The sequence below is a fragment of the Aplidium turbinatum genome, chromosome 8 (genome assembly GCF_918807975.1).
Source record: "Aplidium turbinatum chromosome 8, kaAplTurb1.1, whole genome shotgun sequence".
Taxonomy (NCBI): Eukaryota; Metazoa; Chordata; class Ascidiacea; order Aplousobranchia; family Polyclinidae; genus Aplidium; species Aplidium turbinatum.
In genome coordinates, this window is record NC_137479.1 from 18,673,166 (window position 1) to 18,688,574 (window position 15,409).

Consider the following 15,409-nt stretch of genomic DNA (forward strand, 5'->3'; position numbering starts at 1 on the left):
AGACTTAGTTTCTCACATGCGCCATTTCCTCGTTTGGCAACTTGCAAGAGCATAGGTACGTATAGAGCGTTTTTTGCGCAACAGAAAACCTTGGAATAATTTTCGAATCAAAGCTTGCGCAAATGGATTTAGTTTGTATTTTTATGACCAGACACCACAAGGAAAACAATAGGTCCCATTGCAAACATAGCAGAGGCTTAGAAAAAGGTGAAATCAATCAGATTTAGCCTATGTCTTTGTTACATTATTATTTTTGGAAGAATAAGAGTGTTGGATAGAATGCTGTTTCTTTAGATGTAGGTCACTGTACAAACACAAAAAAGTTAGACCTAACTTTTTGACGGTGTAGAGCGGGGGTCACCAACCTTTTTTGCACGCTGGCAACTTTGGCACTAAGGAGAGCTGTGGCGGGCCACAGCAATAAAATTTTAGGTAGGTTGATTCTTATGCTAGAAAACACATTTCGTACCCAGGGGGAGACTCAGGTAAGTTGGCCCACTCTAAATAATTTTTTAAGTGCAAAGAAAGGTTATTATTTAGTGAGTGCAACGCTAGGGCAGTTATTAAGGCTCACATTGACGGTGAAACCGTTGTTAGAACTAATAGAAGCTCAATAGTTTGACATAAATTTTAGTTTTTACAATATGGTTGCCATGCAGGGAAGTTGGCCCATTTCGTGGGTGGGTATGTTGGCCAACTTGCCTTCATGAGATATTATACTTATGTAGTAAGGAAAAACTCACTCGACATCTAAAAAATTCTAAAATCCAAAAAAATTAAACACTATAATTTTTCATACAAAAATCGTGCTCACATGTTCATACTGCTTGCTAAGATAACGGACTAATTAATACGATGACTTATTTTTTCAAGATTGAAGTATCCAAAGTAAGTAAATCGCGGCTTTACATCAGCATTAAGCAACCAATAACAATAATTCACTTCCAACATCGTCTTTATGCCATAGATTACGACAACTTATTCCTAACCCATATTGTAATAACAAAATAATGGTAAGTAATTAGATCAAGAAAACCAATCGCGAAAATGTGTCTCAGCAGGTGTATGAAGCAGAGTTTGAGGAGAAAGAGTTTTTCTGCTGTTTAATATACCAAGAGATCGACATGTTGGCCTCGTGGCCAACTTACCTTCCATGGTGGGCCAAGTTACCTGCACAGGCGGGCAAGACGGCCCATTTTAATTTTTTCGGAAAACTTGAAAAATTACATAGGCCTACTTAAGAATGTTGTTTTGATGCAAGAATATGTCCACTTCTAGAGTGATGACTTCTCTATTCTTCAATAGCATTCGCTTTGACATATGTTTTGTTATTAGCTCACAAATTCAATTTTACATTTTGCTGGGCCAACTTACCCGAGTCTCCCCTATCCAGCGTTACATGTTGTTAATATTTATCTTAAAATACCGCAGCAACAAAATTAGTCGAACAACGCTACTGCCAGGCCAACACTTTTGACTTTTTTAACAATGCCTAGTAAACGAAGCCACTTGTTTAACGCACTTATAGCGAGGCGAACGGTTTCATCAGAATATTCACAAAAGATATCTTGCAAGTTGTACAGTTTCAGTAAACAAGGAAACGTTTAACACATCGCAATACAGGCAACAATATAGTGACCTGCAAACATATCAGCGAAAAATAGGCTCCAATAACAGGGAGAAAGAAACCAGGCACCATGAAACAAACGCTTGTGGAAATCAGGGATATCTAAAGAAGAGGATGCGAAGGCTCACAGCGATTGCTTTATTCTGATGACTAGGGCAACCAAAAGTCAATAAAGTCAAAATTTTTCTGCCTTGTTCAAAGTTTATAAAACGTCCATAAACTAAACTTCAGGCTGACACGAAGAGAGGTTTCAAAGTTATTAAGTAAAAAAAAAGTCAAAATTCATGGTTGGGTCAAAATTTTCTTTTACTGTAGTTTTTCTTCTCTCTATTGATATTTTATTAAAAGCTACACAGATACTGATTTTTTGTTGCAATTTCTGTTGCTATTCTGACGTAATAATCAATTTGTTGCAATTTCTGTGGTAATAATCTTGTTTCGCCCACTACTGACGATTGAATATTAGCCAACTACCCTGCTGTTGATGAGTTGGTTGCCAGGGTTAAAGCAGTGACCATTAAAAACAGGTCAAGAAGAGCTAGTTTTACTTCCATTGGCCAACCTCCACAGCCAAATGTAACTAAATGGGCCCTTGGTTGAAAGCTGCTTTCTATTATTCAAGAAGTCTACCAGAAGTAAGAAATATTGTGGAAGACTTCCATGTTGGTGGTGTCTTGCTGCAGCGTGCTCAAGATGCTGTAAAAGCTCCTAATTTAGCTACCCACCTTGTAGAAAAAGAGGAGCAGTACACTCCAGTACAGGGCACTGTTCGATTCAATTCAGAAGATGGAAGACAGCCGATACACCATTCAAGAAGCTTACCAGAAAATGAGGTCCCTTAACTTTGGTGTTGATGGCTGCCGAATTGGAAAATATATTCAAGCAAGAATCTCAAGGAATGACATCAAGTGCATTGTGAAAATGGGACGAGATGATATTTCACCACATTTTTATAGCCTGCTGAGGAACTCCCAAGCAACTTCTGTATTTCTCTATTTTAGGAAAAATTTTGGTGAGCGACAGGAACTTCAAAGGCGATAATGTGAAACATTACTTGATGTTGAAGTATAATAGTGCAGGGCCCTCTCAATAATTTCGGGATATTTAAAGACACTCCATATTTATCTTTTGCAGTTTTTCGAGTGACTTTCATTATACCTGTTTGCTGTTTGTTAGATGTGGTGTCCTTGAGTCTTCCACATTTTTCTCATATTTCATTAGAAAAGAAGATATCCTTACCTAACGGTTTGATTTATAATATGCTTTGTATTTCGCATTTGGGTTGCAAACGCAGAAAGCTATTGGTCAAAATTAGGTCAAAATTTGTAACTTATAAAGTCAAAATTTCAAGTTTTTAGGTCAAAAAATTGGTTGCCCTACTGATGACACTACCAGGGTGGTAGTTTGTAGTGCGTAACACATGCAGTTCTTTTCACAATTGCAGAAAGTTTTGTTGTGTAGCTGGTACAGTCAGCTACAGAAGACAGTTAGTAAATGTTACATAGAGCATATTTAAAGAATACTTGTTTGGAAAGACAGTTGAAAAGTTACCAGTTAGCTGATTTTCCTAATAAAGTCTTTGCAGTAGGCCAGATGTAAAGCAAATAAACGGGTAGTTGAATTAACAAGTCACCATGAGCATACAGTGAGCATCCAGGCCTGATGCTAATAGCGCAATGCAGGTTATCATAACAAGATTTATTAAACTACTACCGGTGCTAATTGTCATTTTATGGTAAACAGAGATTATTTACGATAAACAGAAGCCCTTCTATTGTCAGACGAATTAATAGCCTTCATATCCCCTTCTCTAGATATCCCTGGTGGAAATCACCGAAAAAATGTTTCTATCGTAACTCATGAACAGTGTGGTTCCCCCTAAAAAAGCAATGAGTTGGTTTTTCATCATTTTTGTGAGAGTCTATAAAACCGTCTTTCTTTGATTATAAGACAACTGTCACTTGCGGTGCTTATCAGCATGGCAAGAATTGTTGATTAACAACATTTTGCAGTACTAAGCTAAATATTTTCACATTACAATCAGAAAAAGTCTTTAAATTTATATATAATATTTTGCCTATTTATTATAAATTGAGTTGGCACAACGACCTATTTTGCCAACAAAAACTTGCATAAAGGGAACATTGCTTGTGAAACACAATAACGGTGAAACGCACAATAGTGTTTACATGACATTTACAAATTTAAAATAAGTAACGCTATGCTCAAAGACAATTTCGAAATTCGAAAACATAGGCTACGTTTTAATCAACCACTGAGATAGTGTGGCTGGACATCGCATTGGAATAACTTTAAGTGACCCTCACCTAGAAACTAAAATGTGATTGGTCGGTCGCTGGAATCGTACGGAAAGCGAAAATATGCTTCCCGAAAAGTATTTTTTGCCTTGGTGCTCTTTAACTCCTCAAGAAAAGTATTTTTGGTTATACTTGTGCGCTGATACCTTCCGCGGGCCGCACATAACAGCGTAGCGGGCCGCATTCGGCCCGCGGGCCGCCAGTTGGTGACCCCTGGTGTAGAGGTTATTTCGGAGGTGTGATGATCCAAGTATTTTAAAATCCGATCCGGCTTTTGTTTTTTGACATTCGAATTTTACTTTTGACAGCTGATTACAAAATATTCCACTGCATGATACTTTAACGTGTTCATGCTTTTTGCAAAATGGATTCATGAAATTCAGTACCCTAGCCCAGGGGTCCGCAAATACTTTTTGGCGCGACCCAAAAAACAATCGTTCGAAATCTTCGCGACCCAAATGTTTCGGAAGTATGTAACTTTGCGCAAAACACTTTGCAGATTAATATCAATTTCAATACGGTCGTCCCCGCTAATGAACCCCACATCGGGACCGGACGATTTTGGATTATTAAGTGGGAGACAATTTTGTACCACTCCTACACCTTCAGTAATTCCGAAACGGACCAAATTGGTCTTAATAAGCGGGTAGACCTATTAACCGTGGGCGTCGTCGTCGACGTGCAGGCCTCTGGGACCGAGGGTCTATCCTTTTATCACCCCAGATTCACGATGTTCCCGGATTACACTGGAAGGCTACTAGAGAGCAGCCAGTCTTTGATTTTATAATCCATGGCGCGTAGACCTTCCACTCCATTAGGAGGCTTGAAGATGGTACAGTCATTGATGATGTGGTCTGTGGTCTGTTCCTCGGCACCACATTCACAGGAAGAGGCCATTCCCCATTGGTGCATGGTTGAGCGGAAAATCCCGACGCCCGTACGAAGACGGTTGAGGCGAACCCATGCCTGTCTTTGTAGTGTCAGGCCGATGGGGCATGTGTCGGCGTTGAAGATGAACGAATGGAGTCTGGTGGTACTTGACTTCCCTTCAGAATTACATTTATGGTCCGCCCAAGCAGACGCAGAGATGTCTTGTTTATCAGCTTCGTTGATCAGAGGTTGAGCGGCTGGCACGAATGGGTGTCTTGATTTCAGTCGATGGGGGTGCTCGTTTGTGGGAGCAGAGATCTTGTGGTGAAGATGGTTAGGCTCTAGTGCCTGTCGGCCGAGAGAAAGAGTGGCTTCTTCGCGACGAAGCTCAAAAGGTTGGATGCCAGCGAGAATGGGGATATTGTCTAATGTTATGGGACGCAGGCATCCGGTCACTGTGCGGAGGGCGCTTTTGATGACAGTGTCGATGTTGTGGCAGTGAGCACTGCAGCACCAAACAGGTGCACAGTAGCCTACTCTGCTGAAGAGTAGACAAAGGCTAAGGCTGCTATAGTGTCAGCCCTCTCCCCCCTAGCTGGAGCCTGCCAGGCGCATGAGTAGCGCAGCGCGGGATGTCAGTTTCTTGCGCAGTGACACCAAATGGTGGTGGTATGTGAGCGATCTGTCTATTGTCACCCCAAGATATTTTGGTTCGGACAGAAGGACAGAGGTTTTCCATTGTTCTGAACATGTAGCTCCCGATCAGATTCCCGATTGTGGAGGTGGAGAGCTGCTGCCAAACTTTTGATTTCGCTGACTTTCAGACTTTCAGTCACCAATTTTGGAGATAAGCTGAGAAAGTTTTCATGCCCTGGCTCAAGGTGTCTTCTAGGCTTTATAACCGTGGGCTTAACGAATGTAGGCTACTACAATCAAAAGTATAATTTTTTTTCTACCAAATTGTACAAAACTCAGCACATCAATGACTATATGATTAGCCTATATTTATTTTTGCCATACAAGTTATATTTATAATAAGTTTAAACCGTTTTGCGACCCACTGTGGATGGTCTCGCGACCCAAATTTGGGTCGCGACCCACTATTTGCGGACCCCTGGCCTAGCCTACTAGGTCTACTTAGTAGGCCTAAGCATAGGTTAGTTGGGCTACTACATCATTACATTAGTACGGTGTCCTCTGAAACTTTGATAAGTTCACTTTCAGTTAGTTTTAAAATAATTTTAGGTCCGTCTTGAAATATTCAGCTAACTACATAATAATTTAACGAGTAGCAAAGCAACAAGTAAAGCATGTCGGTTTAAAAGGTGAAATAATAAAGTAGGCGACCTACTGAAGTCTGAAATAGTTTCATTGATAAACTTCTCAACCAGTGCTTCCATTATTTTTCAACTCAATGTAGGAGCTTTTACCTTGTAGACTATATTCGAGCTTACACATGCTTGTCTCTTTAACCTTACAGATCTTCACCACATGTATATTGTAGCTACAGTGGCTTGTACGACACAGTCAATTTCAAATATGAAATTTGGCTTTGCCAGTGGACACAAGATCAGTCTCATTTTATCCGCCCCGTTAGCTCAGTGGTTACGGGCCAGGCTCAAAATCACGCAGCGCTGGTTCGACTCTTGGGATGTGCGCTTGAGCAACGCACTTCAGGGCTGCTCTCCATTCAGCGGCACCAAGTGAATGGAATAATTCCCTGGCAACTACGCTTCAACAATCGGAAAACTTCACTCTGTCAATCTCGGTGACCGGCCTGCGTCAAGAGCCTCTAGTCTACAAGTATGCAAAACTACCAGGAATAACCTATCATGGCTTTGTCAGTCCGAGGATAAAAATTCAAAACCAAACTATTTATCACAGTAATTCATGACTGGTGGGAGTATAGGCTACGCCAATTGCAGGTCACGACTAATTGCACTCCAAGGCGAAAACGCACATAAACGCTGTGGTACAACACTTTCTCCAGTGCTGGAAAGGTTGCAAGGAGCTTATTTAACATATTCGTTTTGTGTTCAAAATTTGAAAAGGATTCTGCAAATTTAGGATGTGGATCCTGTTTGATACCTTTTATTTGCGAAAACTGAGGGAAAAGAATTACACGTGTGCTCTCTACCAGTGCTTAAATCGAACTGATTAAACTTAACATAAACACGTTGCAGTCAGCGCAAGAATGTAGCTTCTGGAGAATCGGACATTCCTCGCGCTGATTGCAACAAGCAGTGCTGCCAGCATATTATTGCAAATACTACAACACCTCCCCCTTAAGTTCAATGACACTACAAAATACAACGCCAAAATTAATACATTCCACCAGGCAGGTTAAGGCCAACTCGGATCTTCAATAAGTCGATTCGGTCTCTTAACCTGTCTGCGCGGTCGAGCAGGCAAGTCCACGTTGACACTAGCGGAAGGTCTGACATTGTCCGGCGGCTCGATGGGCCAGGGGATAGACGCAGATATTCTCCGTCGAATGAATCTGCGGTTTCTAATTAACAATCGGCCGCTAGCAGTTTTAACAGTGTATTTCCGGTAGTCGTCCACAGCGACTATTTTCCCATAAATGTCCCACAGTCCGGTGTTCGAATTTTGTACTGCGACGTGAGTTCCGATCGGGAATTCAGGAAGACGATGAGCACGATTGTCGTAGTAGGCTTTGGTGTCTTCAACGGACATCTCTTTTCGCGTTTCAGCTTGTTGCATCTCGCTCTTCCATTTATGAGAGAAGGCCCGATGGTGTACTGGAAGGGTGTCTTGAGTCGGTCGTCCGTACAGTTTCTGAGCAGGTGACAATCCATCCTTCCTGCATGGCGTATTTCGATACTGCATCAAAGCTTTTGCTAGTTGATCTTCGTCGAGGTAGCGATGTGTCCATGAACGACGAATTAACTTTTTCATGCTCTTTACGGTTGCTTCAACTTTCCCATTAGATTGCGGATAGGTTGGAGTAGAAGTACGATGCCGCACGCCCCATTCATGAAGAAATTTGGAGAATTTCTCAGACTTGAATTGGGGTCCGTTGTCAGACCAAATAACATCTGGTATTGCAGTGCGAGTAAAATAGTCACGTAAAGCTTTGATGATCACAATAGACGTAGTGTTATGCCTCATGAAATAAATTGACGGCCAGTCTGTAAAACAATCTACCATAATTAGATAGTGTTGTCCATTAAATTCAGCTAAGTCAATCGCTAGTTCCTGAAAAGGGCGAATGGGTTGATTTCTCAACACCATTGGCTCTTTGCACAACGAGGGGAGGTCATCTTGACATTTTTGACACGATAAAATTACGGTTTCAATGTCATGGTCTATGCCGGGCCAATAAACGGCCAAACGAGCGCGTTCCCTGGTACGGGTAACGCCTTGGTGAGATTCGTGTAAATTAGCAAGTATCTCACTTCTAATTTTTTTCGGAATGAATAATCGACCACCATACACAATAAAGTCATTGTCAACTGATAATTCATGTCATATCTTCCAAAAGGGTTTTAACGTATTAGACAATTGAGATTTATAATTGGGGAACCCATCAACGATGATCTGCTTTAGTTGGCGATAACATTGGTCGTTTGATGCGACTTCCTTGAGATTGACAAGCCTTAAATTTAAATCTACGCAAGCGTTGAGTTCTGCAAACCTGTGCATAGATTGGATACCGTTTTCTGCTATTTCATCGTCTGGTGTTGGGTCCGACACGGGGCTACGAGACAGGGCGTCGGCGGCTTGATTCGATGCACCTTTTTGCCAGTGAGCAGTGAAGTTGTATTCCATGACCTTCATCCTCATGCGCTGTAACCGTGGATTCTCGATTTCATCTAAACGCTTGTGGTTTAAAATCGAAATTAAAGGGTTATGATCAGTTATGACGTCAAAATGAGGCAGGCCTGCAAGAAATTTGTGGCATTTTTTTATCGCCCAGGTGACACCCAGCATTTCTTTTTCGACTGTGGCATACCTAGTTTCTGTATCCGTCAGAAAGCGCGATCCGGCTTGAACCGTACGCCAGGTGCTGTCACTGCATTGTTGAAGTAAAAAGCCTAAACCACTGTTCGAGCTGTCAGTCTGTAATCGCGTTGGTTTGTTAACGTCGTAAAAAGCAAGAAGTGGGATTTCAGACAACGCTTTTCTCGCTTGTTTAAAACTTTCAGTAAATTCCGGAGTCCAGATAAATTCGTTTTTACTGCTAAGCAGAGGTCTTAAAGGCAATAAGTACTTGCTTACAGTTTTGTTGTTGCTAGACAACTGGTTAGCGAGACCAAAGAACGAACGTAAGTCAGTGACGTTAGCAGGTATTGGGAAGTCACTAAGTGCATTACACAAGGAGCTATCAATTTTATAGCCTTCCTGGGATAGTTCGAATCCAGCAAACTTAATGCGTTGTTGACAAAATTTGAACTTATCCTTATGAAGAGAGATCCCTCGTTCTGCACATCTTTGAAGAAATTTTCTTACTCTATTGATGTGATCGGTTACGTTAGAGTCAAATATAATAACGTCATCTACTACCTTTCGACAGTTGTCTAATCCAGAGAAAGCTTCATCCATTCTTCGATTGTAATGTTCAGAGATTGAGCAAATACCAAATGGAGCACGTAGAAATTTGTACCGGCCAAATGGAGTGATGAAGATCGTTAGCAGTTGGCTATTGTTTTCTAAAGGACACTGGTAGTAACCCTTTAAAGCATCAAATGTTGTGAAAAAACGTGCTTGTTCTGCATCAATGTCGGCTACAGCTTCAGCCGGCATGGAAGATGTATAACGTTCACGTCGCACAAATTTATTTAACTTGGAGAAATCAACGCACAATCTAATATTATCCGAATTCTTTTTTGGTGCGACCACGATAGGTGCACACCATTCTGTAGGTTCCGTCACGGCCTTTATAATGCCTTGAGATTCCAAAAGCTCTAACTCTTCTTTTAATTTATCTCTATAAGCATAAGGCACCACCCTAGGGGTACTCACACAAAATGGTTGCGCTTGATCCATTATGTTAATGCGAAATTCTTCCCCTTTCATTACCCGGATCTTTCCATCGAAGACGGTTGGAAATTCTTCGACCAAGTCTTCCAGTGTAGTGCTCGTCGTTGCTTTCCGTGATACACTATTAATCTGCTTAGGATAAAACGATGGGAGAATTCGTAAAGTTTTAGCTGTTCTCCACGAGATTAACATGCCGCCTGGAATAGAAGGAAAAATGTGTAAAATGTCTTCAGTAGTTACCTCACCCAGCGTCAGCTGTACTTTGAGCTGGCCAATCTCCTTCAGTGGTGATCCATCGACTGTGTATATAGTTCTTGGTGCCGTGGCACGGCCCATGTTCCGTGCGTCTTCTCCGAGCAAACGTAAGGTCGTTTCATCGGCGGCCGAGATATCCGCTCCTGAGTCCGGCAGCACGGTGATTTTTGCCGATCCATTAGGTGACCTAACTTCCAAATTTACTCGTGGTGCGCTACCGATTCCACGTAGTGAACGCGTCGTTTCTTGAAACGTCATCAATTTTAGTGCTTTATCAGCCTTATTACTATTAGTGTTTAGTAACTGCAATTTATTACCAGATCTTGCGTTGTGGTTCTTACATTGAGCCAAGAAATGGTTAAGTTTGCCGCACTTAAAGCAGGTTTTATTCCGAGCTGGACAGTCTTTTAAAGTTTTATGCCACGGGCGGCCACACATGCTACAAGTTAAGCTTTCTTTACTCGCCATTGTCCCTTTAGCCGTCTGAGTAAAATTTCTTTTGTTCCGCTTGTAGGCCGAAGCGTGGTTTACTCGATCTAATGTAAGGTCTGCTCTTTGCCGACGGGCAGATTCGCGAGCTCGACAAATTACTACGCATCTGTCCAATGTTAAAGGCTTCTCTCGCAATAACTCTTCGACGGTCTCTTCAGCGCGAGTTCCTTCCACGATTTGATCCCTCAAGGCTTTGTTTGCGCATTCTTCATTGCAGTAATTACAGGTTTTCACTAAGTCACGTAACGATACTAAATAGTCATCGAAAGACTCTTGCGGTCCCTGCAGACGTTTTTTTAAATTTCTGCGCTCCACAGTTTCGTTTATAGACCCCTTCACATAGGCTTTCAATGCTTCTATGATACGTCTAGGGTTTTTCTCTTCGTCTTCTCTCAACCCCAAGTTGCTAACGACGTTGGCGGTTTCTCTTGAGAACGAAAGTCTTAGTAGCCTACATTGTAAACTGTAAGATTATCTTTGGCGGCTAACCCAGACACTGCTACATAAGCGTTCCATTCTTCTTCCCAAGCGTTGAAAGAAGCGCCTCTGTCAACTTCCAGGTCTAGCCTAGGGACGCCGCTTTTTCTAAACGTGTAAGCCATTTCACTTTATTTTTTAAAAAGGATCCTTATCCTGTTCGCAGCGCCATGTTTGATACCTTTTATTTGCGAAAACTGAGGGAAAAGAATTACACGTGTGCTCTCTACCAGTGCTTAAATCGAACTGATTAAACTTAACATAAACACGTTGCAGTCAGCGCAAGAATGTAGCTTCTGGAGAATCGGACATTCCTCGCGCTGATTGCAACAAGCAGTGCTTCCAGCATATTATTGCAAATACTACAACAGATCCGATCCGAGTTGTATATTTAAAAAAAAGCTGGATCAAGATCAGATCCGAATCTGTTAAAAAACAGCAAGAGCCGGTCCGGATTCTGTTTCTGTACACTTCTGGTGTATTTGCAAGATTGGATTAATGTAGATCTACAAGCTACAATCATTTTGTTTTGTTGAAATCGCCCCCTCCCCCCTAAGGCTACTTGCTGAATCCGCCCCTGAACGCAAATGTGTGGCTTGTTGATTGGGCGGATGTGGTTATCGGTGTGAGCAGTGGAGCGCTTTTATAAAAACGCTTTATTTTCATCGTAACTACAGAGAAACAGAAAGTACGGTTTTAGTTCATTTTAAGTCTTGCTGGGGATTACCCGAAGGGAAGAGTGATATACTCCCCGACGCTTCCTCATTTATTCAGTACTTGCCACATGTGTCTCTTGTTTACAGAAGGTGAAACCAATACAAAAAAAGAGCGAAATTTGCTGAAAGAAGCTGTGACACCAAGATTCTTTAGCAGTACCACTTGTTAATGGGCGACAGTAACAGTTTAATTGTCTTTACGCAAATATTAAGAAAATTAACTTTTTTGTTAAAAAGTAAATCGATGGGCCTGCATGAAAGCAAGTGACCTTAGTACAAGAGTAATGAAAAGTGGCAGGCTAACTACTTACAACCGTGATAGATTTATACAAATGGTTTGAAAAAAAACTTGCCGAAGACGAGGTTTAGATTTGCAACAAGCTAGACTACAGATTAGTTATGATCTCTTTTCCCGCTATCTTTCAGATATAAGTTGCATTTTATTGATTTCTTGAATGAATGAACTGTTTTAATAGGAAAATTTTTTTTTTACATGGCGTACAGCAATAATGAAGATGAATTCAAACTTCCGTTAAGACAATGGCTAAAAAATAAAATCGATCAGGGAACCTTTGAAGGACTGGATTGGATCGATGAAGAAGCTCAAATCTTTAAGATTCCATGGACACAAAAAGGACATCCGGGATGGGAAGAGCATTACAAAATATTTACGGTTGGTATAGCCTAGCCCTAGATGCTTGATATTTGGTGCATATGATCTACGCTGACCAAACATAATTGGAAGAGAAAAAAATTGCTTACTTTTTGAATAGGTTGTGTTCAAAATTGCAGCTTTTTCTTTGATGCCAGAAACATTGAGATTGGGTCGATTTTTCTTAATTAAACTTTTGAAATGTAAACATTTTCGTATAACATAACGCGCTTGAGTCTTAACTGAGAGGTTGACTAACTAGTAGCCTATTATCTGTTGATAACTTAAACAAACATACAGCATTTGCATTAATGTGTTTAATTTTCTAAAATGTGAGCCAATTTCATAAAGATTTCAAGTCTGTAGTTGCGCTACTGTTAAAAGTTCTTCGAAATGAATTTAGCCTCACTCTACCAGCAGTTTCTTTGAGCTGTCTCAAACAAAATGGCTTCATGTGGAAATTGGGACGTAGACTGGTTTTGGTTATTATCGTTTTGTTCAAACAAGAATCTAAATTTATTTTTGGGTTATAATTAAATAAAGTAGAATAAGATATTAAAAATTAAAATAAAAAACGTCATTTTTGTTTATATCATTGTGATGCTGTAAGGTAAGCGATTGGCACAAACCTGGTAGACGAATAGATGACATATTTTACTGTTGATAGATGCTTATTATAACTCCTTTAACAGCCCGTAAAAGAAGACTAGGCTACGCTGCTGGTTGGTCTCAAACAATTAAATGGACAGAAAAAACTAATTATCTTTCAATCAAAGGAGTTTGTTTGCGATTTAAAACGTTTTCTGGATTTGTGCAGGGGCTACTTTTGTACCAAAAAATAAGCCCAACCATTTGCCTTTATGTATCCTCCTATCAGTATCAATTTTAAAAGTATTTCTAGATTTTTTTAGTTATGCTTCCTAAGAAGGGCACAGGCCTATCTAGCCTATTTGACTGAGGTAAAGCAAGCACTGCTTTCTAAAAATACAGACCAGATACAGACGTATAAAGATTGCTCTTTTCATTAAGTTATGTTTATTTGTCTTCCCGGATGTCCTAGCTCAGTTGGGTAAGCGATCGACGTTGTGAACACAGATACTTTAAACATATCGACCTTAATAGGGTAAAGCGGTCCCATAAACTAAAACGAAGGCGACCACAAATTCAAGCAACACTGAGTCAACTTTCTGGGTGTGCTGGTGAACAATCCAATTCAAGGACAGCTTTTCATTCAGTAGCATATTGTGAATGAAGTGATTCACAAGCTACAACACTTCAGCAACATCTGGAAATTTCTCTTTCCAATCTTCTTGATCGGGCCTGCGTTAGTGCTTTACAGTTTCAGCAAGCATGCAAAACTCTCAAGATCAAGCTTTTAAAGAGGCTTTCCCAGTTAAAGGATAAGATTTAATCAATCACGTCAAAATGAGGTAGGCTAGTTTCATCAATAATATCTAGTGGTCTCATTTTTTTTTTATTTTATGTCTATACCGTAAGGCAGGTTTGCCCTTAATTGGTACTAGCCCTTGTTTAGTCACTATACCTACTGGTTTTTATTCAACTCATTATAAGGTAGACCTATAGATTACACAAGGGAACACAATTTTTGTTGACTTCGATCTAACAATTGTTTTTGACTAACTTTTGGGCGCTGAATCCAAAAATGACATCAGTTTTTTTCTATCACGTCAAGTTTTTAAGCTAAGCACCCACTACTTTGTCTCATAACCCACAAAAAGTACAACATTTAAGACATCTGCGTTTATTGTATAAAACGTTTTAAGAACTACAAGCAACCAAAAGCAACTCCATGGTTTTCAAATAAACATTTGTACAGCTATACTCTATTTCTTAAAACGGATATTGCTTCTGCAGGACAAATAAAGAGCGAGTTTTAGGGCAAAATTTACGCTTGTAGCTTTTCCTGGCATGTTCAAGCTATGGGCAGTCTCGCTTAATACTCCAGCAATAGTCAGCCAGCATATGCAAGTTTCATCTTCCCTGATATCTTTCCTCCATCACCTTCAGATCTTGGTGAAATCTTTCTCCTTGCCCATCGCTGACCGCACCAAGGTTTTCCGGGAAATTAGCAAGATGGCTATGCAAAAAATGCATCTTGATGCTCATGTTGTAGCCGAGTTCTTTGTAGCTTTCCAATAGCTTCTGAACAATTTGTGTGTTTGTGTATTCCCAAGAAATCCCTTGGCAAAGTTTTTAAATGATAACCACGCATTTTCTTCCAATTCTGACATTGAACCACTGAAACGTTCATCTTTGATCAGTTGCCGAATTTGTGGACCATCAAATACACCAGTCTTAATTTTTTGTGTTGACAGGCCATGTTTATTGTTTATATTGTATTAGTTACAGTTACAGTTTAGTTTCTATTTGAATAAGGCACTAATGAATAATGATGCTCTACAGTTAGAGCGAAATGCATATGCCAATTGGGCTCTGCTGATTTTCCATATATTTTTGTAATAAAGAATGATTGATTCATCAGTAAAACATTCATCATGATCCGAATCTTCGAGCGTAGGTGTTTGAACGAAAACTGGAACTAGGATTTCAGCTGAATGAGGCACTGGACATATAGCTGATGGAAGACTTGAATACTCCATTTTACGTTTGTTTTTCTTTTTATACCCTGAAGTTTGCACCAAGCAAAAGTAACTGTGTAGCCTAATGATCTTTGGGCTCTTGCCACAAACCATGGGTCTACCGAATGCCAATTTGTCACGCGTTCCCTTGGTCTACATCCGCAAGCTCTCGATACACTGCTTGCATACCTTGTGGGGGTGGGGTGCCCAAGACTTATTTTGATCACCAAGTTTTATTTTAAAATATGCAAAGTAGGCTTGTTTGACAAATGCACTGACGTATTTTCTTTGGCTAGGAATAGTAAAACTGCCGCAAATATATAGCAAAAGGAATCCGGATTATTTGGACACTGACGACGAGAAACAGCAGACGTAGACAAGATAGTATTCTAACAAAC

At 40.4% G+C, this 15,409-nt stretch overlaps 1 protein-coding gene across 1 annotated transcript in view; it reads left to right on the forward strand.

The window, feature by feature from the left end:
* Positions 1 to 12,252: 12,252 nt before the first annotated feature.
* LOC145775708 (uncharacterized) overlaps positions 12,253 to 15,409 on the forward strand; it is a 28,533-nt gene continuing 25,376 nt past the window's right edge. Inside the window, exon 1 of the mRNA XM_082587058.1 lies at positions 12,253 to 12,432. Coding sequence (XP_082443184.1) covers positions 12,253 to 12,432 — 180 coding nt within the window. The remainder of the gene's footprint in view (positions 12,433 to 15,409) is intronic.